Raw genomic sequence first — 25,286 nt, forward strand, 5'->3', positions numbered from 1 at the left:
ATAAGGAGGTGAGGACAGCAAAGTGCATTTTTTTTTAATTTATTTATTTTATTTATTTTTATTTTTGGCTGCATTGGGTTTCCGTTGCCGCGTGTGGGCTTTTCTCTAGTTGTGGCGAGCGGGGGCTTGCGGTGCATGGCTTCTCATTGCGGTGGCTTCTCTTGTTGCGGAGCACGGGCTATAGGCTCACAGGCTTCAGTAGTTGTGGCTCACGGGCTCCAGAGCACAGGCTCAGTAGTTGTGGCGCATGGGCTTAGTTGCTCCGTGGCATGTGGGATCTTCCCGGACCAGGGCTCGAACCCGTGTCCCCTGCATTGGCAGGTGGATTCTTAACCACTGTGCCACCAGGGAAGCCCCTGCAAAGTGCATTTTAAAAACAGCTTCCCCTAGAGTTGTACCTTAGTAAAGCTGGAGGAAAAAAACCCTCCAATCCCTTTCTTTCCGTATCTTTTTTCTGAATTATGATCTATATGGAGAATAAACAAAAAAGACAATGGTGATGATAATCTAAACTGAGGTAAATGACTGGATGTACTTTTGTCCCCCTAAACTAGAAATAAGACACACAGCAGAAAAAAGTGGATCGTTAAAAAAATCACCCCTGTAAGTATTACCAGTGAAGGCAATGAGCTCAGAGGTTCTCAGCAACTCAGAAAATGGCCAGGAAAAGGAGATCCCTCCAAACTGTTACTCATTCCAAGGACTGGTGTTAGAGGAGGCTGCTGGCGTCTTGAGTTTCCATTTCATTGTGATGTCTGGTCCTAAGAGATGGCTCCCTTTGCGCATAGCACTCAGCACCGTGTACACGGCCCTGGGTTCTGACTGGTACACTCTAAGAACCTGCTGTGGAAATGCCAGTGGTTGATTTATCCCTGGAACCCCAGCATCATGAGCAGGTATTCACGTACCATGAATAACAGGAAGAGTAATACGGTTACAAAGATTTTCTTCCTCTCCTCAGATCCCTACTCTCCTGGAGACCAAGCCTCCTGGCCTCACATGTCCTGCTTGGGATAACTGGGCTGCAAGCACAGTGGGGCTGGTTTTATCTTCCCTGGCAGCCAGTCACATCGCAAAATCAACAAGACTAGTATAAGCTCCTTCCTAGAATGGCACTGCCTGACATGGGACGGCAAGCTAAGGGGATTAATCTGATAAGAAATAAAACACTTCAGCACAGAAAAGTCTGAGCAAATCTTTATTGAAAATGTTTCCATCTTAACAGAAAAACCCAGGAAGAAACCTAGATGGATGGCTGCAACCAAGATTTCCATGACCTCAAGATAAGAAGAAAGAAAACACCATTTAAATCTTAGCAAATATGTCAAGTACTTTATTTCTTTGCTTGTTTTTTCAGCTTAAACTCCCTTATGGAGATTGCTTCTGCATCTTCTCAAACCCTCAAACAGTAAGCGGAAAATTCTTGCATAGTGTTTTTTATAGGAAGCCAGGGCTTTTGATCAAATAGGACTGAGACCCCCCCTCCCTTTCCTACTCACATCACTGCCAACAAAGATAGAAATTTGTTATCTAAAATGATATCTTAACCTTTTAAATCTAAAAATTGTCTAAATAAAAACAATTCAAGATATCTGTTTGGGGATTTTAGGCAGATACCAGAAATTTGGGTCAAAATAAACCCAAAGCAGAAAAATCCAAAAAAGGCAATTTTTCTCCAAAGTCTTTATTTAAAATGGCTATATATATATATATAGATCAAAGAAAGGGTCACTTCCCAGAAAAGTCCATTACTTCTATGCGGAGTCCTCCAACTAATGCATCTGCCTAATAGTGACAATGGTGTCCTTAGCAGACAGATGTGCTAGTTCCCGAAGGACATGGCCTCTGTCAGGAGCTGTGCACCCCTGGTGACAGCTGTGCTCAGGCCCCTGCAGATCTGATGTTTCTCCAGCAAAAAAATAAAAATTGAAATGAAACCTAATGGTCCTTCTGGCTGAGGCTCTAGAACCCCCAGGAAGGATGGTGCTTGGGGAGGCAGTCTTGGCTTCACATAAGCATGGTCCATGGAGGCTTAAGACACTAAAGAAGCACATGTGGCCACACTCAACCAGGTCTCAGTCATCCCTGGGCCTCAGTGGGTCTTGGCCTGCACATAGCCCCAAAGAGGGTCTGGACATGGAAAGATACAGTCAGACATATCCCATCATCCTGTTGACCAAAGCTCAGCTCTCCTTGCAAGCATCCTCAAGGAGAGCAGCAAAACCACCTATTAAAGCCATATTTTCTTAAATTTATTCCCCTTCTTAATAACCAAGTAATCTAAAGAAAACCATTCCTCAGCCCTCCTGCTCGCCCCTCCCCCCACATCCACACTCCATGCCCCCAACCCTCCTTTGTCCCTCTGACCCGGCCCCTACACACTCTGATGTTCCCTTTCCACCACCACCCCGACCCTCCACCCACCACCTCGCTGAGCCCCAGGTCTTGAGACCCTGCTGTCAAGACTGTAAATCTGGCCAAAGCTGAGAACAGCAAACAAAGGAGCAACTGTGGGAACTGACAGCTCAAGGCCTCTGGCATTTGTTCTGCCCTTGGAGATGCTGGCAGGGCTGGTCTTCTCACAGGGCACCCCATCCATCTCAAAATGACAGAGCACAGGGCATCACTGCCTGAAGACGGCTCAGCAGGGCTGCTGCTCCCACGAAGCAGTGGGCATTGGAGAGAGGGGCCTTCTCCAGGAAGGAAACGTGGCAGAAATGAAAACCCTGGGCCACAGATTAGGCAACACTTGGCATCAAATATTATCTTTAAAATCCCTATAATTCCCTCCCAAAGGAAACAGAAATGGAAAAAGAAATAAGAAAGGGAGAGTAAGAAAGAGAGGAAGGGAGGAAGGGAGGAAGGGAGGGAGGGAGGGAGGAAGGAAGTCTGGTTTACAATTCTAGTTTGGGGTAGAAACTGTAGTTTGTAATTATGAAACTCCAAACAGATATGAACCTGAGGCTCAATCCCAGGCTCGTTTTCAAATCCCAGTTTCAGGGGACAGGACGCTCGGGTGGGAGCCAGCCCTAAAAGCCTTCCACGGAAAGCGTGTGGTTGAGCGCATAGGTATCGCTATCCTCTTCCTCCAAAAGCAGCTTGTCGATGGTCAGGGAACTGATGGCTCTCCTGGGGTCTTCCACGTCCTGAAGGACTGGCTCCGGGATAGAGATAGGGAGCTGGACAAACTGGGGCCCCGGCAGGGCTGGGGCTGGAGGCTGGTACTGTAGGGTGGAGGTGGGCAGCGTGGACAGGGGCTGAGGCCACGGGAAATAGGTGAGAGGTGCCTGGTGCTCTGGGCCCTCCAGCTGGGGTCCCACTGTGGGTGTGGCAGCACTTCTCGTCTGTGATGGGGGAGACACTGGTTGGTTAGCAACCCTGGGGTATATCCACTGCCCACCCTGGTCCCCACGGGGATCTCTGTTTCCCTCACCTCAGCCCTTTCCTGCCGTCTCACTCCAGAGGTCTCCGTCTCCCTGCTCAAGGTCTTCCCCAAGGGAGAAGCCAGACAAACTTCCGCATCCCTTACCCTGTCACTCACTAGCTATATGTCCTTGCTCATGCTACTTCCCCATCTGAAGCGTCTGTAAATAGATTACACAGAGGACTGACATCATAGAGCTGAGTGAATTAGAGATACTTTTCCAGATTTCACTGAATATAAAATGCATCCCGATTTCAGAGATATTAAAATATGTGTGAGGAGGGGGGAGGTGTGCATCTTAAAATCAGTGAAAACACAGCATGTTAAACAACAAGCCCATCACACGGCATAGCAGCTATATCCCAAAGCGGCCACTGCTGTGCCCAGACACAGAGACTGTCCAGGCTCCACACAGCAGCTTTGGCATTTTAAGGACCCCTTGGACTCAGCTCCACTAGCCTCCCACTACCTCACCCTCTGCTGCCTCTTAGCTGGGCCCTCTGTGGCCAACCCAGGGACCTCCAAAGGTCAGGGCCGTTCTCCCAGGTCCTCTGTAAACAACATCTTTCACCTGCACAGCAGCCACCCTACGAATCCCAGCTCAAGTCTGCAAAGCCACGGTCTGGATTCTTACTATCTTCCACTGCTGAGGAAGCAGGTGGGGGAGGAAGGTCTTTGCATGGAAAGATGTGTGTGTGAGAGGCCAAAACCTCCCCCTACCACACTCCCTTCTCTGTCATAGCTCCTCCAGTTGCCACTGTGTCTTGGGAGCAAACTATTGGAGTCACTCAGGGAAGAGCTTATTTTAATCTCCTGGGACCATGTTGCAATGCAGATTCTGGTACAGGAGGTCTGGTCAGGCCTGAATACTGCATGTCTAATTGGATCCCAGCTGACACCAGTGCAGCTAGTCCAGGGACTACAGTTTGAGTAGCAAGGCTTTAGGATGTTTTTCTATAGAATGATAGAGCTGGAAAGGGTCTCAGAGGACTTCCAGCCTCCCAGCAAAGCCTTGTTATTTCTAGTATTTCAAAAATCCAAACAGATATCCTACAGTTTTGAGTCATAAACCTGCGCAAGTCAACTGCGACTGCAGGTTTCTTGGCTCAGGGATAGAATTACATCAAACTGTCATCATAACAGGTCTTATCTCCCACCGATCTGGAGTACCGATTGGCAGCTCTAACCAGCTTTGATGAGTTAATTTACAAAATGGCAAAACAAATAAATTATTTCTTAATAAATATAGTTTGGTTGTTACACAGAACCTTTCAAAGCAAGAGGTGAGATTGATGAAAGGATAAATAATGAAAGGAATGCTCGGTCCTGAAATGGTTGGGAAACCATTGTGTCTACCACTCCCCACCCTCACCCCAGGCCTCTGATATGGAAATGAGCTGCCTGGGAGAGGTGTTGAATTAACTCCTTCCCATCCACCATCATTCAGGCCCCACAACTGGTTTGCTGAGTAGCCAGGTGGGCATGGAGTGGGAGGGCTCCTGCAGCCTGTGCCTGGACGGTGCTTGAGGGGCAGGAGCATCAGGGTGACACCGGACCTTGAGGTAAACAGAGAGGATTTGGGGAACCAAAGCAAGTTCCATCATCAAGGGTGGTTCTGCAGCGACTCATGAGGCCCCTGTTCTACCTCCCACGGTTTTCCTTGGACTGGAGCTGGATGTAGCTGTAACCACAGGTCTTTTCTCCTCTGAACACTTGGAGAATTCCCATTCCTTTGGTCAAACAGGCATCATTCACATAAAACTGTTTCTCTTCCTTCCTCCATTCCTGGGGGAGCAAGCACCTCCTTTCCTATCTGGCACTTGAAGACGGCCCTTGGTTAGTGTTGTTGGCCAACTGGGCAACGATCATAATAACTAGCATCTATCGGGTGCTTTCTGTATGCTAGGAGCTATGCTGAGCCCAGGAAGCGTTCTAAGCCCTCTACGTGCATCCTGTCATTGATCCTGACATCAACCCATTTTACAGATGAGGACACTGAGACTCAGAGCATTAAGTCACCAAGCTCAGGATCACATAGCTAGTGAGTGAAGGGGCAGAGATTTGAACCCAGGCAATCTGACACTAGAGGTGGAACTCAAAAAATTACCCTGCAGGTGGGTCTGACTCCATCAAAAGTACAGTTTTCTGAAAAATTGTGTCACCTGTTGATCAGCCTAAAAATGTTCTAGCAAATCCCATTATTGGGTGAACGATCACCCCCTAAATAATCTGAGTAGGAAGGAGAGGCTGGCTCTGGCAAGAGACCCCACACAAGTATCACCATTCAATAAAAATTTAGACTCATCACCGAGACTCACTGCCTATGGGGCAGCAGGGGAGACTTAGGACAGAGAGGCAGGAGGACGTGCCAACCCCGAGGACCACAAAGCATGGCAAAGGAGGCCATAAGCCTTTTCTATGAAAGATATTTGAAGTCATTGGGAATGAAAGTAGGCCTCCCTGGAGGATGGGGTGGGCTTAGATGATGGGATTATCCTGGGAATCAACAGCAAGGAAGGTCAGGGGTCTGGAAGTCAGCCCTGGTTCTAAAAGGGTGCCCTCAGCATGTGGGGGTATAGAAAGGCCTTTGTGTGACGTACCGTGACATTGGTGATGAGCGGCTGGGAGGCGTAGGTCAGCACCGAGGAGGGTCCCACAACCGTGTAGCTGGGGCACACGGGCTGCACATACATGTCAGCTGAGTAGGGGCAGCTGACAGCCTCATGGGACACATACTCCGTATAGGGTGCCCATGGGGCCAGGGGCTGGAGGGTGGCCGGGGCGGGCTGGGAGAGCCAGCCGGCACACAGGGCCCCCTCCTCCGTCACTGTGGAAGCAGAGACCTCCATGTCAAGGCAGGAAGGACCTGTGGGAAGGAGGAAGTTACAGAGCTGCAGGTGTCTCCCAGACGTGGGTCCGGGAGGAGGCCAGGGCTGTGGGGAGCTCTTACCTACTGTGGTGTAGGTCGCCAGGGGCTGATGGGGCAGCACCACCTAGAGGGGAGAAGGGAGACCGGGATCAGGGTTCAGCCATCTCCCGCTGGCCCTCTGCAGGGAGCCCGCCCAGAGGGCCCCAGGGCAGGAGGGTATCGGGTGGGGCGCAAGAACCTCCCTTGTTAGAACTAAGCCTCATGTCCCAACCATCACCACCTATACTTTCGAGGGATCGGCGTTCCCGTTTAGCAAGAAGGCTGTGCACTGAGGGAACTGGCTTCATCAACGTCCCAGGGGGAGCCCTCACCTCACACCAGGACATGTGAGACACTTGCTGTTCAGTGGACCAAGCCAGCCGCCCCATATTCCTCATCCCACTTCAAGGCACTTCTACCTGGGCCCATTCTCTGGCAGCCACACCAGGGCAAGGTGCAGCCTCCGTGCCCTCGAGGAGTAGCCCATGGAGCAAGACATACACCGCAACCTGACCACCCCCAGCCCCCTACACACACACACACACTCTGGCCACAGCGGCCCCCTCACCGCGGTCGGTGCCACCGGCGGCCCGCTGCTGGCGTGGCCACGTTTCCTCCGCAGCAGCTCCTTCACTGGCTCCTTCACCCGCACGCCCTGGTACGGCCGGGGTGGGGCCGAGGCTTGCTCTGGAGCTGTGGCTGTGAAGAAAGCATCACTGGTACTCGGTCTCCCTTCTCAGACAGGCCCCACCCCAATGTGCCCCCTCTCTTCGAGGGTCTGCCTGCTCACCAAAGTTGTGCCTGAACGTGCAGGACCACATGAGACTTCCTAGGGTATTCCTCCCAGTATTATCACTCCTCCTGCCCCAACACTTCTACGGCTCCCCTGCACCCAGAGGATTAAGGCCCGAGCACCACCGGGTGATCTCAACCCATTTTCCCAACTTCTTTGTACACTAACCACTACGGAAAGCCTGACTCCAGCCAGAAGGTCCACCTAGACTCCTCTCCACCCCCCTTGAAGGTCTCCCCTCCTCTTCTCTACTTGCAATTTCCCGTGGTGAGGATTCCCTCTCACTTTTCTCGACCTCTGGATTCTTCCTGACCCAAGACTACTACTGCAAGCCTCCTAGCTGACCACAGAGCCCACAGAATTTGCTTCATCCTACAACCTCTTCAACACTTCCAGACAGGTTAGTATTCATCACAGGGGGCAGCAGAGGATGGCATAAGAGCAGGGACTCTGAGTCAGATGCCTCAAAACCTGCCCCTGCCACTTTCTAGCTGTGTGATCCTGGGTGAGCTACTAAACCTCTCTGTGCCTCTTAACCTGCAGTTTCTTATCAAAGGAGTGTCGTAAGGAGTCACTGACATAGCAAATGGGAAGCATAATACATGCTAAGTATAAAATCAGGTACAGAGTAAGCATTCAATAAATTTGTAGTCTGCTATGTAATAATTAGTCATCCTTTTTGGGGTAAATTTCTTATGCCCCTAGCTAGGTTATAAACTTCTCAAGGTGAAATACTATACCTTATTTCTCTATATCATCCCAAGTAGCATGTCCATAATAAGCTCAGTAAGTTATTTGTTGATTAATTGGTTGGATGATTATTCAAAATGTGCTGCCGCTCACCTTCCCTTCACCTCTCCTGGAACTTTAGAATGGGCTGCAGTGAATGCTTCCCAGGTTCTCTGTGTCTCCCAGGACAAATACCCAATGGTGATCCATGTGCCCTGGGGCCAGAGAGTATCCAGCCTTGCCTCTGAGAGAGGGTTCCCTCTGCCTTTGCCATCAATGCCAGGAAACCAAAGCACCATGAGCTGGAACACAGGGCTCTCCCTGGCAGGAGAAGAAGTCCAAAGCAGCCATGGCTGGGCAGTGACAATCTAGCCTCCCAGACGGCCCACAGCCGGAGGCCTTGGGCCCTTGGAGGGCAGGCCTGGGTCAGCCAAGAAAGGCAAGTAGCACTGAGCCTTACGACTCACATGGGAGTCCATTATCATCCACTGATAAGGGCCCAGGGACCTGGGCTCTGAATCAAAAGCCCGGAAGCCTGGGTATCTATTAAAGCCGGATCCGCAGTGCTGCCCTAACTAAACTTTGCTCAGTAAATACCCACCTGATAAGACCCCAAGCCTGACCAGCACCAGACCTCCAACCATGCTCCAGGCACACACATGGCCTGGCCTGGAAGCCCAGGCAGAGAAGCAGGGGGAAGAGAGAAGCGTCGTCCAAGAGCCCCAGAAACACGTGAGAGTCAGAGAACCCCAGACTCAGATGCATTTATGGGGGCTTCCTAACCTGGCCAAGTAGCAGGAGCAACCAGGGAGTGATGCAAAATACAGATACCCAGGCCCTGCTCCTGGAGTGTCTGATTCCAGGGGTCTGATGTGGACTTACGAATCTATATTTATAAAAATCCCTCAGGTGATTCTGAAGCTCTGCTGGGATTAGGACCACTGCTAATGCATCCCTGATCTCCCTCTAACATCCCAAGAGGAGATTAAACATCCTCTTTCTAACTTGCCCTGTCATAACAAGGGATCTCTACTGGTATTCATTCATTCTTTCAAATATCGATGGGCACTAGGTATACAGCACTAAGCAAGATAGATGTGGCCACTGCCCACACGCATCTTGCAGTCTAGTGGGACAGGCAAGCACTAAAACAGTTACAACTTGTGAAATTCAGGCTGAAGCAGGAGTGTACAGCAGAGAGAGCCAGACAGGTACCTGCACCCTGGGGCCACCTGTGCACCATCATCTTTGTTTAAACAGCAGTGACAATGGACTTAAGAGCTCAAGATACCTGGGGTGTCAGTTTCTGGTGGAAAGGTCTCAGTTGATTTATTTTACATCTCTAAGCCTCAGTTTTCTCATCTGTAAAATAGGGATAATAGTTCCTGTCTCACACGGTTCTTGTGAGGATTAACTGAAATAACACACGGGAAGCTCCCAAAGCCATGTCCGGCAGGCGGTCGATGTTCAACACACGTTATTTTCCTTCCCCTTCCTCCACCCATGTTTACCTTCCTCTGGAGAGTGCAAATGTCAGAAAGCTCTTCCTCCTACTGGACCTGCCTCATGGTGACAAGCACCATTTTTCCTGGCATTACCTTCTAATGAAACTCACAATTCATAATCCATTTACAGCTTTCTCATCTACAGAGTGAGGATCATAGTGGTATATACCCGGTAGGATAATTTGAGAATTACATGTAAATGCTTAGAATAGAGCTTACACTGAGGAAGCACTGAAAAGATGTGAGCTAATATCATCATTAGTATTAGTAGTAGTATCCCTTCCCAGCCTCTGAAGACAGACCCCCACGTCCCCTGTAGAGTCTGAGCGAACATTCCATTCCTTCAGCTATTTCTTAACGACATGTTTTCAATCCCTCTAACCTTCCTTCTGGCTGCTTCACTCCTCCACAAGTTCATTTGCCACTTCCCCTTATGATGGGTGATGCCCAGGGGTGACCAGAGACCCCAGGTATGGCCTGACATGGCAGAGAACAAGGGCCCCTGCCCTCCTGCACTCTGTTCACTCATTCTCAGGGTCACCCACAACTACACCAGCTTTTGTTCACACCCGTATCACTCAACCTACACTTGTCTCCGGTTGGGTTTCCAGCTATTCTTAGGCATAAAGTGCAGCCTGAGGCCTTGTGCATTTGGGAGAAACTCAAGGGACAGGGTTATTTGGGGGTCTGAGCATGGTGATCACACTCTTAACTCAGTTGGGGGACAAGAAAGGCCCCATCACACATGCACACATCTCAGACCAGATCAAAGACAGGTATATGGCTCATGCCCCTCTGAGTTGCATGTACACTTCTGGGGAAGGGCCCAGAGGACTTCCAATCCCACTGCCCCCTGGGAAGTGGACACATGGACCACTTGGCTGCAAAGGGGACAGCTGGGCACTTCCAGCTTCTTGGCAAGTGAGAGCTTCCTGCCTCCTGTTGTTTTTGAATCAATGAACAAAGAGGGCTTGGGGAGGTGCTGTGAGCAGAGGTCATCACCCTCTGATGTCTGGACTCCCTTGGAACCCACAGTGTCAACAGGTGTGCCCTGGCACAACCACCATATGGAGAACAGTTTCAAAGTCCCCACCTCTTCCTACTGCAGTCATGAAACTCCTACAGCTCCCAAGGACCTCCCGACTGCCCACCCAGGAGTCCCCAGCCAGCTGCCAAGGAATCCTGTGACTGCTGCCAGGTGAGTAGGCAAGAGTGAGGGCACTTCTGATAGTGTCTTTGCAAAGTGCCCATGAAATATCAAAATCTGAAGCCTCAAGACAATTTCCACAGGACCCCAACGGCCAAGTGTACTTGCAAGGTGAAAACGCAGTTGGTGCCTTTCACACCAACCTTTGTGAAGCAGCGATAAACATTTCTAATTCCACAGTAAACGCTGGACTCCCTACTGCTGCTAGCATGAGAAATGAGCCCACAAATTCAAATTTGGAAAAGGAAAAGAAGCTTGTCCGCAGTCATGATTGCTTTGCCTTGGGTCTTCTGGATCCCTGAATAAAAAAAACTAAACTAAAATATGTAAAAGAAAAATTTAAGATTATTAAAATAATTTCTTCAAATAATAATACTAAATAAAAGAAGAGCCAAGGAAAATAAAACAGGAGATCAAAATAGTAATACACAAGCAGAGAAAGATGAAAGTCCAATTTCCCAAAGTACAGTTGACCAGAGATTTTCATAGCACCGGTCGAATTGCAGCTCCATGTAGCACGCTTTCAAAACCTGAAGCTTTCTCACAATTTATCCTGTGGTTCGAAGGCCCTTTAAGTCCCCTGTGGGCATCCAAGTGTCCAGCACTGAGAAAAATCTTTCCACCTAAACACAAGCCTCTTGACCCTCATTGGGAATCTCCTTTTTCAGTCTGAGAAGTTCAGCCATATTACCTTTCCACCACGGCAAGTCTGTCACCAATGTTGTTTGGGGAAAAAAACAACACTCATTTACAGAAAAACCTATGAATTTGGCCCCAGTGAGGGCTTCCCTTTTCCAAAATGAGCAACGAAAAAATCTGAAGGTATAAAAAGTCAGCAGAGGCTATTTCAGTTCCCCCTGCCGCATACCCGGACATGCTTCACATCACAAAAATAAGAGTCTTGCAGCTGCTGTTCCACTGGAAAGCACAGACCATGACAGATTCAAGCCCAAGGGTCACCTGAGACAGCACTCTGGCTGCATGTGGGTCCCGCGCTTGCTTTGCACCAAGCTTCGGGAACATAGGATTCTACAGATTTAAATAAACATGGCCCTCGGTCCTTTGATAAGGTATAATTAACATCACCAAGGAAATATGCAAAACTGCCAGCACTTGTTTATTTAATGACCCCATGCAAACCATGTTCACACCACAGTGAGAAAGCTAGGCTAAGCAGGTAGGTCCTAGTGGAGCCAACACCCAGGCATCTCCTCAGGGCAGCTTTAAGAGAGCCCTCTTCAGGCAGGCGGTACCTAGAACAGCCTCCAATATATTCTTGAAAGAATACTCTTCTCCCAGCCATTGTCCTGTTACAGATTTCCCATGAGCCACCAGGCCCAGGCAGTGAGTTGGACACCAGGCAGGATTGCTGCTCTAAAGTTTAGAATCTAAGGTGGGATCCATGCTAAGCCTACATTTCCATCACCAGGGAACCAGGAAGAGGAACCCAGCCCACCCATCCTGACAGTCTAGCTCGTTGAAAGCGCTTCCCATTTACAACTGTCTAGTTGAAACTTGAGGATGCAGCCACACGAGGCCATTTTGAAAGACAAAGCTTTCCTAGCCCAGAAGGACACATAACACATTATGGATCAGTCCAAATAACCACAGTACATATGATTCACTTTTGCTGCTGAACCTTCAGTAGTATTTTAAAAAATAAAAAAGACCCACTAAGGAGAAATACAATAATATTCTTGTTACTTACAGCAAAACAAAAAACAAATAATTGAACAATAGGAATTCAAGCCTAGGGCTAACAAACTTGTCCTAGCTTCTAACTGAAAACAAAGTCACAAAAGTTGCTGACACTTTTCACTTTAATGTAAACAAGCTTGCTTGTGTTCTTGACCTAAGACAGAAGAGGGCTCCCAGGAAAGTTTAGCTCCTTTCAGCTGAAGGATTATTCATATCCTTAATTGAAACACTACTGCAAGTGTTCTTGGTGAAGGTCTGAGTCAAAGTCTTAAAATTTGTTCTTTGCATTCATGGACAATGGCTGATTTTTTTCCAAACAGGAAGAAAGAACTTGAGCTTTGGCCAAAGATTGGACTTGACATGCTACAGAAAGGCTTTCCCACCCAATTTACACTAGATTGTAGTTTACCTTTTTTTAATGTAGACCAACAAAGAAATCCCATCTACATGTAAATTTAGGTTTTCTATTCACTAATGTTTGAACAGAGGAGGACCCTGCAGCCAGGAAATATTGAAGTGTCACTCACGTATTCTAGCAATCTGCATAACAGGGAAGAGGAGAAAAAGATAGACGGACAAAAAGGGTGGCTTTAAAGGTATACAGAAGATATGGGAAAGTGGAACCTCAACTGAATTAGGATTTGATGTTGCTTGAAGGCTACTGGTCAGCCAATCAAGAGTAAGTCTTGACAACTTCACGTGTAGAGTAGGATGTCTCCATCAGGAGATCTCAAAGATGGCGGCTGAGCCCATGTTCTCTGGTCTGGTCACAGAAAGGAAGGGAACAGTAGGCATTCTCCTCCCTGTGTCCCCATTCTAAGAGGCATATCCCCATCAGCCCAAACAGAATTCACTGATCAACCATAGGCAGGTCGCTGGGAAAGCTCAACGAGGGCCACAGTCACTTAGGACTTCCCCAGACCTGGCCAGGCCAAAAGTTTTGGATGTCCCACCCCATGACCTTGGGTAGACTCAGCCACAAGGCCTCTAGTGGCAGAGCCTTCAGATTTTTCCCTCACAGGCACTGCTGCTAAGGCGTCCCTCCCCCAGAGCCCTCAGCACCCCTCAAACCACACATCCATCCTCCCTCCAACCCTCCCACAGAACAAGAGGAGCACGGAAGGCTCTGGATACTGCTCCCTACTCCCAGAGACAGTGTCAGTGTGAGACCTCTTTTCTGTGGAGACGCAGGTATTTTGAATGCATGGCTGCCAAAGGTCTGTGTGATTCCTGGTCATGATCTTAACTCCCAGGAACTCAGAAATCACCACACTCACCTTTGCAAGATGTTCTGTGGCTCACAGAGAATTTGACACAAATGATTTTACATGAAGACTCACCACAACTTCTGAAATAGGCAGGGGAGGTCTTCTTCTTACCCTCCTTTTCACTGATGAGGAAAGTGATGCTCAGAGATTTTAAGTGATTTGCCCGAGGACTGTGCTTGTAAACAGCAGGGTCATCAACTAAACCCAGGACCTCTGATTCCAAGTGCAGTCCGCTTCTGCCTCACATCTTGTCTCCTCTCTGCCCCGGCAAATCCCATTTATTTCTCTGGGGGACACTGGAGGTGGGCCACTGAATGGTCCCCTGCTCAGTTCTAACCCTCTTCCCTCCACGCTGGGGGTCTGGGCTCGCACCACCCTGATCCAATCTCCCTTGACTGCCAATTCCCGCAAGAGAGGGCGTCTCCCAGCCGAGGAGGGAGAGAGAAGTCCATGAGAAGCTTACCAGCAGTCTGCTCACATGAGGAGTGGCGAGAACTGAGAGACCCACACAATTCCCCGCAAAGTTTTATTTTTGGTATTTTTCGACTGAAATGACAGCGGATAGGTCCACCTGAGAAACCAGCTGCATCTGCCCGCCTTTTACAGAAACTGGGGTCACCAGAGCAGAAAGAGCTCCCATCTCAGATACCATGTCCCAGGGTGGGGTCAACAGTAGGAGACCCCTGGCAGTGCATTCTGTGAACAGAGCGGAGGAAACCATGCCCCTGCCATCATGGAGCTTACTATCTAGTCTAGTAGGGAATATAGATTTAATCAAATAATTGCACAAGCAAACCTAGAATTACAAACGGTGACAGAGCTGCATCTGCCTCGTAATTGCATTGTTATAATAATAATTATTATTTGATTGAATAATAATAACCTAATTAGGTTTTTAATAAAAACCTAAATTTACATGTATATGGGATTTCTTTGTTGGCCTACATTAAAAAAAGTAAACTACAATCTAGTGTAAATTGGGTGGGAAAGACTTTCTGTAGCATGTCAAGTCCAAGCCTCACTTGATTCAGTTGGGCTTGAATGAGCAGCCAGCCAGGGGCCCCAGCCTCCTGGGGCTGTATAAAGAGAAGAGTGCATGAGGCTCGACTGTTCTGTCTCCAGTGCAAGGAGATGGCTCTGGGGTCAGGCTCAGCCCACACCATGAATGGAAGCCTTGCCCAAGATGTAACAAAGGAGCCCCAGATGTTCAGGACCCTTCCTCAGCCTAGGGACCCTGGATAAACCCCAAAGACGTTTCACTTATCCTATCTTGGCTGATTAACTCACTAGGGGAAGACGAGTCCTAGGAATTCAGATTCCAAGATGGAAAGCAGGTGGCTTCAGAAGTTCTAGGCTGTCTCAGATCTAACTTTCTGAGATTCATAATTGCAGGGGCTTTTGAGTCAGGCTACAATTACTCTCAGTGAAGTCAGAGACCACCTCCTTCTAATGGTGCATTTATTTTAATTAGGAAGGGAAGAAGCATCTAATGCAACCCTAAAATCCTTGGCATTGAAAAGTGGTGTGGCATTGTTTGGAACCGAAGCAGATCTAGTTTGGAAAGCCTACTACAGAGCTTATCACTATGTGACCCTTGGCAAATAATTTAACTTGTGTGTGCCTCAGTTTCTCCATTTGTTAAATGAGAATAATGATCTCCATCTCATGGGGTTATCATGAGGATTGTATGAAATTAACCAAACACCTAGCATGTAATAGGTTTTCAAGAGATGGCTTTTTCTCCTTGTTCTCAGCCAAAAATCTGTGGTCTATCACTCATCAGAGAAGTAGCCTTGGTACAGTGACCCTAACTTGCCCTCATCCTGCTGCATCCTGATACTGAATGTCTCTATCCTCAATATACCCAGGGCCTTCTTCCTCCAGCAAAGCCTGTCTGCCTTCCTTGTATTCCTGGAAGTCATCCCTCAGGTGCTTGGGCCTATGTCCCCAGCAGCAGGATGGCCCTGTTTAGGAGACAGGGAGGCCAATGATGCTGCAGAGACACTGGTCAAAGACCTCACATGCAAACAGAGCAAGCCTGGAGAGGAGACATCAAAATCCTGGCACTGACCTGTCGTAAAGATACCATGAGCTGAGCAGAAGGACTGTTTTCTTCCAAAGCCACCAGAGGATTAGGTTTGTGGCAGATCTGACTTTTTAAAGAACAACTCTAGGAAGGAGTACCTTGGAGATTTTTGAGTGGCAGACAGAGTAAGATGTAGCCCCTCAAGGAACCTGTATGTATCTCCAAAAGGACAGGGACGCAGCCATGACTGAGGCCATAGTCATGGATACATCTTCAAGGGACTAGAAACCTAGAAGCACATATCACATACGGGATGCAAACATGGCAGTGGATGAGGGAGGGCTCTTCAGTGGTCAGAGAGGGAAGTTTTACCAGCTATAGAGCAAGACAGGCTTCTGGCTGACATATTGGGTATTGCCTCAGCTTTACCTAGAGCAACAGGGATCAAAATGGGGGAAGAAGGGACCTACACTGAGAGCACAAGACCACATCAGGTAGTGAACCAACCCAGGGCTCCCACCCAAATTCTATGGAAAGGCAGCACCAGAATGAGGAGATGGAGCAGAGGAGGCAGATACATCTACCCTCTTTAGACTGAGATACAAAGCCTAAATCTAATTGCCAGTATGATCTAGAACAGGAAAAACCTGTGGTTAGGAACTGAGGACATTCAGTTGTTTGTTCCTTGATTTAAGCAATATCTAGTTTAGGATTTCCAAGACCAAAGACTCTTATAAAATAAATAAAATTTTCCTGAGACCCTCAGGTAGGGAACACTTCCTTGGAGGAAGGACTCTTCAGACCCAGCATCAGCTATATATTTGGGGTCAGACCCAACTGCCCAAGACTCAAGGCTCATGGTGGCCTGGGTACAGCCTACATAAGTGAAGGCAGCCCTATAATTGATTCATGATGTGAGATGTAACTGCCAGTCAAAAGGAGCTTTTTTGTTAAGTCTCGGGTTTACTAAACAATGGCCTTATGATGTGGGGGAAATCCCTTGTGAAGGACACTGAAGAAGTTAGAACAGCAAGCCTGGGAAAGACGTCACTAGGTCAATCTTTGAGGAATGTACCTCCTTCCGTATTCACAAGATACCTATGTAGACTGAAAACACGACTTTCACAGTCTCAAAGCTTCATGGAAACGAATACAACATGCTTCACAGTGACTCACTTTTCTCTAGGAGTGAGGTCCTTACCCTGGAAGTATTTAAACCAAGGATCTGTGACCAGGTATCAGAGTTCTTGCTAAGGAGCAGAGGACTGGTCCAGGCCAGGATTGTCAGGCTGTAATCAAAAACTCTGGAATAGAGTAAAGGTGCCTATAAAGGGAATTTTTTGCCAAGAAAGGGAAGGAAACGGGGGAGTCTGGGGGTGAATGAGCAATCAGAGCTCCAAGAGCCTCCCAAAAGTGCTCCATTTTTACTTTTGTATCAGAGGTCTGCAGTAGATTTGGTTTGAATAAAGGGGGTGGTGACAAAAATGTTTTAGACACCAGCCGAGATAGATAGAGTTGGATTTTCTTCCCAATGATAATATTTTACATCCTAAGATGCTCTTCCTTCCCCAGAATCTAAGCAAGAAGGCTGATTACCATTTATTCTTGAGGATCCACATCTGAAGCCATATATACGCTCCATGACACCTTCTCTGATTCCATTTTCCTCTCCCTCCTGCTGAAGGGATTTACTTCATTCGTTGATTTCCCTAGCTGGAAATAATTCCATTATTGGATGGATGCATGCTTGCATGGGATGATAAATGGATGGTTGATTTTCCTTCTACACCTTTTCTTTCCTAAATCGGTGCTGCTTTCATCCAGCATTAAAACTTGTTTCTATCTTCAACTCTCTGGCCTCCCTTTTTCCTTTCTTTTCTGTCTTCCCAGCATTTCTCAGTCCTGGAAGGTTATAGCAATCTTTGTACTCCTCTTCCAATTAAATTTATGATTCTTTCTAGAGAATTAAAAAGTAATTCATCTTTCTTAAGTGTGGTCAAATCCTTTTTGGTCCCAACACCTGGTCTGAGTATGACTCTGGTTTGTAATTCTTTGGCTACCTGCTCTTCCCAGAAAGTGATACTAATGAAACCATTACTGAGAAAAGGAGGCAGCACATTGTTGTTTCAGTTTTCAGTATCATTTGTTCTATTTCTTGCATACTTCAAGCTAGATTACAACACCTCAAGTCCTATCTTGTGAATTTAAAAAACAAACACAAGTTTGCCAGTCAATACAAGCCATCCACCATCCCACCTTATGAGGCTGGTAGGAAATTGTGGTCCAAGTTCCAAGTTTGGTCACAGTATGGCCAGCTTAACCATCCATGTAAGCCCTGATCACTAACCCCACCATGAGTTACAAGACTGGAAATATGCATCCTGCTATTTCACAAGAAAGGCAGAACTCAGAGGCCATACAAATTGTAATCTAGGCTTAGCTGCATAAACTTTGTCCTCAGAGGTAGAGTGAGTGAGAATAGGAACATAATAATAGTAACTAATAGCTATTGAGTGTTGACTTAATGCCAAGCACAGTAGTAAACACTTACCACAACCCTATGAAGAACTGCATTCCCCCTTGTACATACAAGGAAATGGCAGCAAAGTGAGGCAAAGCCTGCTTCATACAACAACTGAGGCATAAATCTAGGATTCAAACTCAGATCTGCCTGCCCCAGAGGCTGAGCTTTAAACCGCTGAAGGGAGAGAAAGAACAGAGCTGTCACTCTCTAATTCAAAATAATCCCCTCTACCTTGCTTTCCACACCTCACTTACACACACACACACACACACACACACACACACGTGAAGGGAGAGCCTGAGTCTTCCAAACTCTAGGCAGTTCAGAATGAAGGAAGTGCCGAGAAGCCTTGGCTTCCAGCACAGGCTGCCACACAGGGCTCCCAAGAAAACAGGCAGGCTATGTTATTTTGGGGCAATTCTAGGTCCTTCCCTCCCCTTTGAACCCTCCATTTCAGCTAAAGTATCTGCAAAGAGCCCAGTGAAGGAGGTATAGCAGGAAAGCAAAAACTTCATTTCCTTCAATAAGTAAGCTGAAACACATGCATCAAAAATGTTTCCAAAGTATGAACAGACATCTGCCAGCTGGTGCACTTCATTTTGTCACTGGTCCTTTATCTAACATGGAAGGCCTGTGCTTCTACCAAGAGCATCCTCCTAAGCCCTGTGAGTGAGACGGGCACCATGGTAGAGAGACAGGACAGCTTAGCAAGACAGCACTCAGGGTGAGTTACTAACCTCATCTTTAAGCTTCAGTTTTCTCATCTATGAAATAGAGCTTAAAACAGAATCTACCTCATGGAATTTTTATGAGGATTAAATGAGATAATACATTCAAAGTGTGGCAAAGACTGGCGGTTGCCACACCCAGCATCTGCCCTCTCCTTCCTTACTGTCAACCCCGACATTTTGGAAGGTTGGTAATGTGCCCAGCTAAACAATTACACTATTCTCCCTTGCAGATGGGAGTGGCCATTCGATGTCAGCAGAAGTTGTGTGTTGGTGGGGAGATGCCATGATAGAGAAGCATGATTTTTTTGCCTTTCCCTTTTCTTCTTCTTCATTGTCTAAAACACAGATGTGACGGTTGGAGCTACAGTGCAACTATGAAGCAAACTTGAGGACAAAGGCCACATGCTAAGGACCTCAGACCAGAAAGACAGAAGTAGCCTGAGACACTGTTGGCACTTAGAGCCTCCATACAGCCCCTGCAGACTACTATGGACTTTTTTGTGTGAGAGAAACTATACCACTGTCTTATTTATTTAAATCCATGTATTTTCTGGTCTCTTCAATAACCACCAAATGCAATCCACACTGATCCAGCAGAACATCTGGTATACTGCACGGCACCAGGGAAGCACTCAACTGAAATTTATCCCTATGAAAAGGATTGAACATGTTCTGCTCATAGTGGTGCAATGTCCAAAGGTATATTATAAGCCATCAATTTCAGCCTCCAGGTCAACAGTTCTCAGCTCTACTGCCCATTAGAATCACCTGGGATGCATTTGAAAATATGTATTTATTTTTTATAAGCACTCGTGAAGACTCAGCAACTCGAGGTGGAAAAGGATTTCAGTCAAGTCCAGGCTCCTTGTCCTCAGCCAGGAAAACAGTCCCATTTTACAGCTGGAGCACTTGAGACCCACAGTGGTTAGGTGGCTTGCCTGAGGCCCCACATCTAATTACCCAGAGTCTGGAAAGTAGAATCCATGTTTCCTCCCTGCAAGAGTAATGCTTTGTCTTAGCATCACACAAGCAGGACAAGAGGGTTTCAGAGGAAGCCTCTCCATCCCAGGCAGCCCCACTCTATCAAGCAGTTTCTCTACAAAAATGAGAAAGCCACAATGTTACTGAGTATTTCATAAAGCTGAAAAATATGTTAATGATCATCATAACCAATTAGCCAACCTTGGTTTCTTTGGCTCAAAGTGAGAAATTGGTGGACATCTTCATTTAGTGGGAAACGAGCCACTTTAGAAAGAAGTTAGAAGGACAGAAACCTAATATCTTTCCTTTGTAATGAGAAAGTTTAAAAGCAAAAATTTACAGCACTTCTAAGTGAATTAAATGTCCAGATAGTTAGCTAATAAGTGTGGACAGCCCTGGTCCTTTTTTGTTCCTCACAACAGAACAGATTTGCAGCTTTGAATCAGAAGAGAGCTTTCAAAACCTCTGACTCATAAACTTTTGGGCTGTAGAGGGGACATGGTTGGTTTTTCATTTAGTTAATATAGGGAGAAGAAGTAAAGTGTCCACCTTGAAACTCATCAGCTCTTTTACCGATTAATCTGTGCGCTTAGTAGATGTGTGTCACTTATTTCACCTCCCCCTGTGCACGTAAATTCGTGAATATCTTTTGCATCCTAATTGTCCTAATCAACAAGAACCACTGCATCAATAGATAAACTTAGTAAGAAGTAAAGGTGTTTATTAGGCATATTAAGTAAACAAAGGTTATAACACAGACTAGAAATATTAGAAGCAGTCCACAGACCGAAATTACTTCTTATTGTAAGTTCATTGAATTTATGCAGGAGATAGAGTTCCAAAAATTATATGTATAGTACAAGTTTTTCTTATCTTTAACTGAACTTTTAACTGTCCTCAAAAAGTTGGCTATTTAGTGGAAGCTTGGAGAAAGTATAGAGTTCTATGTCAATGAGAATTTTGAGACCTTAATTTATCTATTTGGTGAATCTCTGCTCCGTTCAAGTTGTCTGAGAGTAAACATTCATGCCATAATAATTTGATAAGTATTTCCTGTTCTTAAGATGCCTCCTTGAGCACTACAGCAAAGAAACACCAAGACCAAGTCTATGGGGCATCAAGACAAACAAGTCAATTCAAAGAAAATCAGTCAAGCAGGCCTTCTGTTCTCATGTAGATCTTTCTCTAACATAAATAACAATAAAAAGCAGTTGTTCAATTCATTCATTTTCTAACAAGTGGTGTTGAGTTTATTATACACAGTTCCACTGCTTTTAAGGAAGAAGTCAACCAAGTCAAATTTCGGCATCGTGCAAATCATGTAATCAGTTGACTGCAAGCTTTGTCTCCCATTGGTACTGGCATTGTGCAAGTCCATGATACCCAGTGACTTAGGGAAATAAACATCCTAAGTACTACCCAAATCATCTTAAACCAGAGGTTGGCAAACCTTGTCTGTAAAGGGCCAGATAGTAATATTGTTTGCAGGCCATATGGTCTCTGTGGCACCTACTCAACTCTTCCATTGTAGCAGAAGCAGCCCTAGACAATATGTAAATGAATAGACACGGCCATGTCCCAATCAATTTTTATTTATGAAAACAGGCGGTGGGACTGATTTGGCACTCAGGCCATAGTTGGCAGACCTCTGATTTAGACCCTTGGAAAACTGTATGTAAGGTCCTATCGTTCAAAAATATTTTGATGTGCCTTTTTAACTATGCTAATCAAAGTGTGGGAAATGATTAGAAAGAATTTGGCCCTAATCACTCGAGATGGGCCCACAAAAGGTGTCCCAGGAGGGAAGGTGCTCTCTTACCACTGTCATTAATTCTCAGGAGACATGATGACACTTTCCCCATTCTCTACTTTAGTTCTGACAAAAACCTTGTAAGGCAGGCATTAGAACCCCCATTTTCCAGATTTGTAAGAATGCGAAAAGGTTACATAATTAAGCTGCAGAGCCAACTTTCAAACCCAGGCCTGTCTCACTCCATCGTGCCTGCTATTTCTACGGCACCGTTACTAGTTGGCCTTAACAAGGGCTTCTTGCTGGGGTGGATGTCAGTTCTTCACATCTACGCGGCACCTGCTGGACCAAGTGCAGAACCGCAGCGGGGCGGGGAGGGGTGGTGGCAGTGGGTGGATCTGCAGGGAGCATGACTTCTTTGTCCAACTGGCCGGTCAAGCAAATCTCCAATTCATGGTTGTGACTTGAAGATTTCTACCTCTGTGTGCTCCCAGTTCTGAGCTGATCTGAACCAAAGCCCATGCTCACATTTAGTCCATAAACAGGGGTCACGGGCCAGGTAGGGAGGAGGCAACATCTACAAAGTGAATGTTTTCTTAACCCTTTCCAGAACCCCATAGTACAGTCATTTCAGCTCAGGCCTCAAGGGTGTTTTCTGAAAAAAGAAAGTGCCTTTTCAGCGCTCTTGGTGCCTGATTTCAAATTCTGACCTTCCATCAGGTGATTCTAAGTGGGCTGACAATGCTGCCCTGTTTTTACTGGTTTTCCCACAGGGTTTAGTCACCCACGTGCCCTCAGTGCCTTAGACAGGGCCTCACTTAGGGTAAGGGGATGGGCCCAGTACCCAGGGCCTTTCCTAATTTCCTTTAAGATGCCAAAGAGCAATTAAAAAGAATTTTGATTATGTGCATCTGAACAGGTAGAATCGTTCACCCCAGTTTTTCCACTGATGAATTTACAACGTGGTCTCCCTGAGGATGGAGTTTTGCTGCACCTGACTGACCTCCAGGGAGTGAGCAGGAAACGTGCCTCTAGCATCCCCTTTAAAAAAAAATTGTTAATCTCTTAGGTGGAGCTAAAGAAGAAAAAATGCAGTGCGTAACAAAGAGGGGGAAATATGGCAGCTCATAAGTGCAAGGAAGCAACCCATATCTCAGGCACTGAAGCAGAACCAGAGCAATCAACATCATCTCGGTGGCATCTCATCTTACTAAGGGTATCTCTGTGGAATGGGTATCATTTTTACCCCATTCTACATATAAGAAACCTGAGGATTAAAAAAAGAAGAAAGTGACTTTCTCTGCGTAGGTAGGAATAAAGGCAGAAGTCCCTCCAGGGGCTTACATAAAATCCACAGATCGGGCTCTAAGTGTCGGGGTCCGGGCATATGGACACTCAGCAGCTCCCAGTAGGGACATTAATGCCCACCTACCACCATTAATGCACTCCCACAGGGCCGGCTGCCTTTGCCCCCACAGGGGAGGGTCTTGCTCTATCCTGCTCCTGGGAGCGGTGGCCACCACCCATACTAGAATATCCCTAGTTACCTTGGAAGGATTCCATAACTCTCAAATGCAAATTAGAATTCACTTCTTTCATTGAAGAAAAAAACTGCATCTTGCCAACATCGAACAATGATGAGACTTCACAATCTGAGAAATTTTGAAATCATTCCTTCACATTACACATTAACAAGCTCAGTTGCAAAGAATTTACACAAGAAATAAAGGAAACAATGAACTGCTGATAAGTGACTGTAAGTTATGACTTAATCAATGATGGTATATTTTCAGAACTGTAAGGTCTCCATTAGAATATCTTTTGTAAAATAAATAAACACTCCCTAATGTATCTTTCTCTGTAAATCTAGTTTCTCTTATATTAAGTTTGCTTGAGGTAGGGTGTACCTGAATTCATTAAAGGGCATTTTAAAGACCTAAGCACCTTTAAAAAGACAGAGAAATTTTTTGGTACTACTTCTTTCTTGAGGAAGTACAGAACTGAGCCCCAGGAAGGTTCAACTCTCATGAGGCCATTGAGTTGACTTTGTTTTTCTGAGAAAGGAATGTTGTTGATAATCTCTGTGTGATTTCAATTATTAATAACACGAGTCTCTGTTCAGTCCCACATATGGAAAATAAAGTTCACAGATGTTCCATCCAACTCCAGGGATAAACATTAAGGTTAGAGGTAAACCCGTGCCCCATTGCGCGGGGACACACGAGCCTTGCCACAAGAGGGGAAGAAGAATGACAGGAGAAAGACAGCAAAGCAGGTGAGGACAGGCTTGACAAGCCAAGTTTCCACATCGTCCCGATGCAGTCACAGAGACACATCGTGCCTTTGTCAGAAAGCTCAGTAACTCAGAGAGAAACAGGCCCACGGAACTGAATCACAGGGTAGAGTAGCTGTTTATAAAAGTAAAGACACTCTGGTAAAGAGCTCCACGCTTTCCCCCCTAAATTGTGTTTTGTGAATCATCAGCTGCCCTTTCTTCACCACAGTGATTCATGCAGGCAGCAGAGACAGGATGAGCTGTCTCACCTTGGAACACTAGTTCGTTCCCCTCCAGCCTGGAAAATCAGCATCACCTCTGACAGGTTGGTTTCTCCACCCCGCTCCATCTTGCCTACCTCGCCCCTGCTGCTCCCCTGGCTGGGGACCGGGACCCCACTGCCGGTCCCCCCCCCGCCCGCACCCCGCACCTCCCCGGCTCCCGGATGCCTGGCGAAGCCCAGGCCCTCCCTCGCTGACTCGGCTCCGACAGCCACAGCCAAACCACTTACGTTTTTGCCAGAGCATGGCCTGCGACAGGATGTTGCCTTTTCTCTTTGAAGTAGACAGTTTGGCTTCTTTAATGTGAGACCCGGGTGTGCTTGCCTCCAGTGGAGCCACCGCCTGCTCAAGGCTGTTTCCTCGGCTTTTAAAGGCCTGAGTTCCCGCGGCGGGGGCACAGCGTCATCACATCCTCCCACCCCGGGCGCCGCCGCCGCCCCTCTTCTCCAGCGGGGAGCCCGTCACCCCCCTGCGCGCGCTCACGGGTCCACCGGCGGCCCACCCCTCCATGCGCCATGCTCGCGGCCAGCCGGCTGGATCTGCACAACCAGCCGGCCCAGGAGGCCGTGAGCCGCGGGACGCAACCCCACGGGGTGCCAGGGTGCGCGGGGCGTGGGCAAGTGTGCGTGAGTGTGAACTCCGTGAGCGTGTGTGTCCAGTCGTGCCCCCCTCCGCGCTGCGATGGGCCCTAAGACCCCCTGGAAAACTCTGGGTTTTCTGTGGCACCCATTCAGGACTCTCCACCACCGGGGTGTCGGCAGCGCTCAGTCCGCCCTGGGCCCTGCTCGACGGGAAATGCAATTCCCAGGGGACACTGGTTCTCAACACAGGAGGAAACACCTGTAGACTCTTCAAGCCTCACTAAACAACCTCCTTGTTCTTTTAATATTGCTTTTCTGTGCATTCCATTTTGAACCAGGTTAGCGCTTCCCCTTGCCCCCCAGCTACGACCAAAATGGCCAGGCCTAATCATGCTTAAATAGGGGGAACACCGGTTCTGATGGTCCACATGCCCACGGAGAAAGAGGCCAGCTCCCTCAGCGCAGAAAGAAGACTCCCAGGCTCTTTAACTGGAGCTGGGTACTCAAAGAGAACTTGCAGATGTTATGTGAAGGAGCCTCCCTCCTAGCCGGCAGCACCTGTCCACATGAAGTGACTCGGCGGAAAAGAAATGGGGTTCACCCTC

At 47.2% G+C, this 25,286-nt stretch overlaps 1 protein-coding gene across 1 annotated transcript; it reads right to left on the reverse strand.

Moving 5' to 3' along the window:
* Positions 1-1,185: 1,185 nt before the first annotated feature.
* On the reverse strand, positions 1,186-24,458 carry POU2AF1 (POU class 2 homeobox associating factor 1). The gene is made up of 5 exons (XM_067747664.1): positions 24,331-24,458; positions 6,901-7,031; positions 6,375-6,417; positions 6,025-6,290; positions 1,186-3,344 (listed from the first exon to the last, which is right to left on the reverse strand). Exons 1-5 carry the CDS (start codon positions 24,344-24,346, stop codon positions 3,030-3,032), a joined length of 771 nt encoding a protein of 256 aa, XP_067603765.1. The 5' UTR covers positions 24,347-24,458; the 3' UTR covers positions 1,186-3,029.
* Positions 24,459-25,286: the final 828 nt, after the last annotated feature.

This window comes from Pseudorca crassidens, chromosome 9 (genome assembly GCF_039906515.1).
Source record: "Pseudorca crassidens isolate mPseCra1 chromosome 9, mPseCra1.hap1, whole genome shotgun sequence".
Taxonomy (NCBI): Eukaryota; Metazoa; Chordata; class Mammalia; order Artiodactyla; family Delphinidae; genus Pseudorca; species Pseudorca crassidens.

What these genes read in the sequence shown, in the direction of transcription:
- POU2AF1 (XM_067747664.1), bottom strand. An exon ending in CGCCGGTGGCACCGACCGCG is followed by an intron (nt 6,418 to 6,900) that starts GTGAGGGGGCCG and finishes TCTCCCCTCTAG; the next exon opens with GTGGTGCTGCCCCATCAGCC. An exon ending in GGCGACCTACACCACAGTAG is followed by an intron (nt 6,291 to 6,374) that starts GTAAGAGCTCCC and finishes TCCTTCCCACAG; the next exon opens with GTCCTTCCTGCCTTGACATG.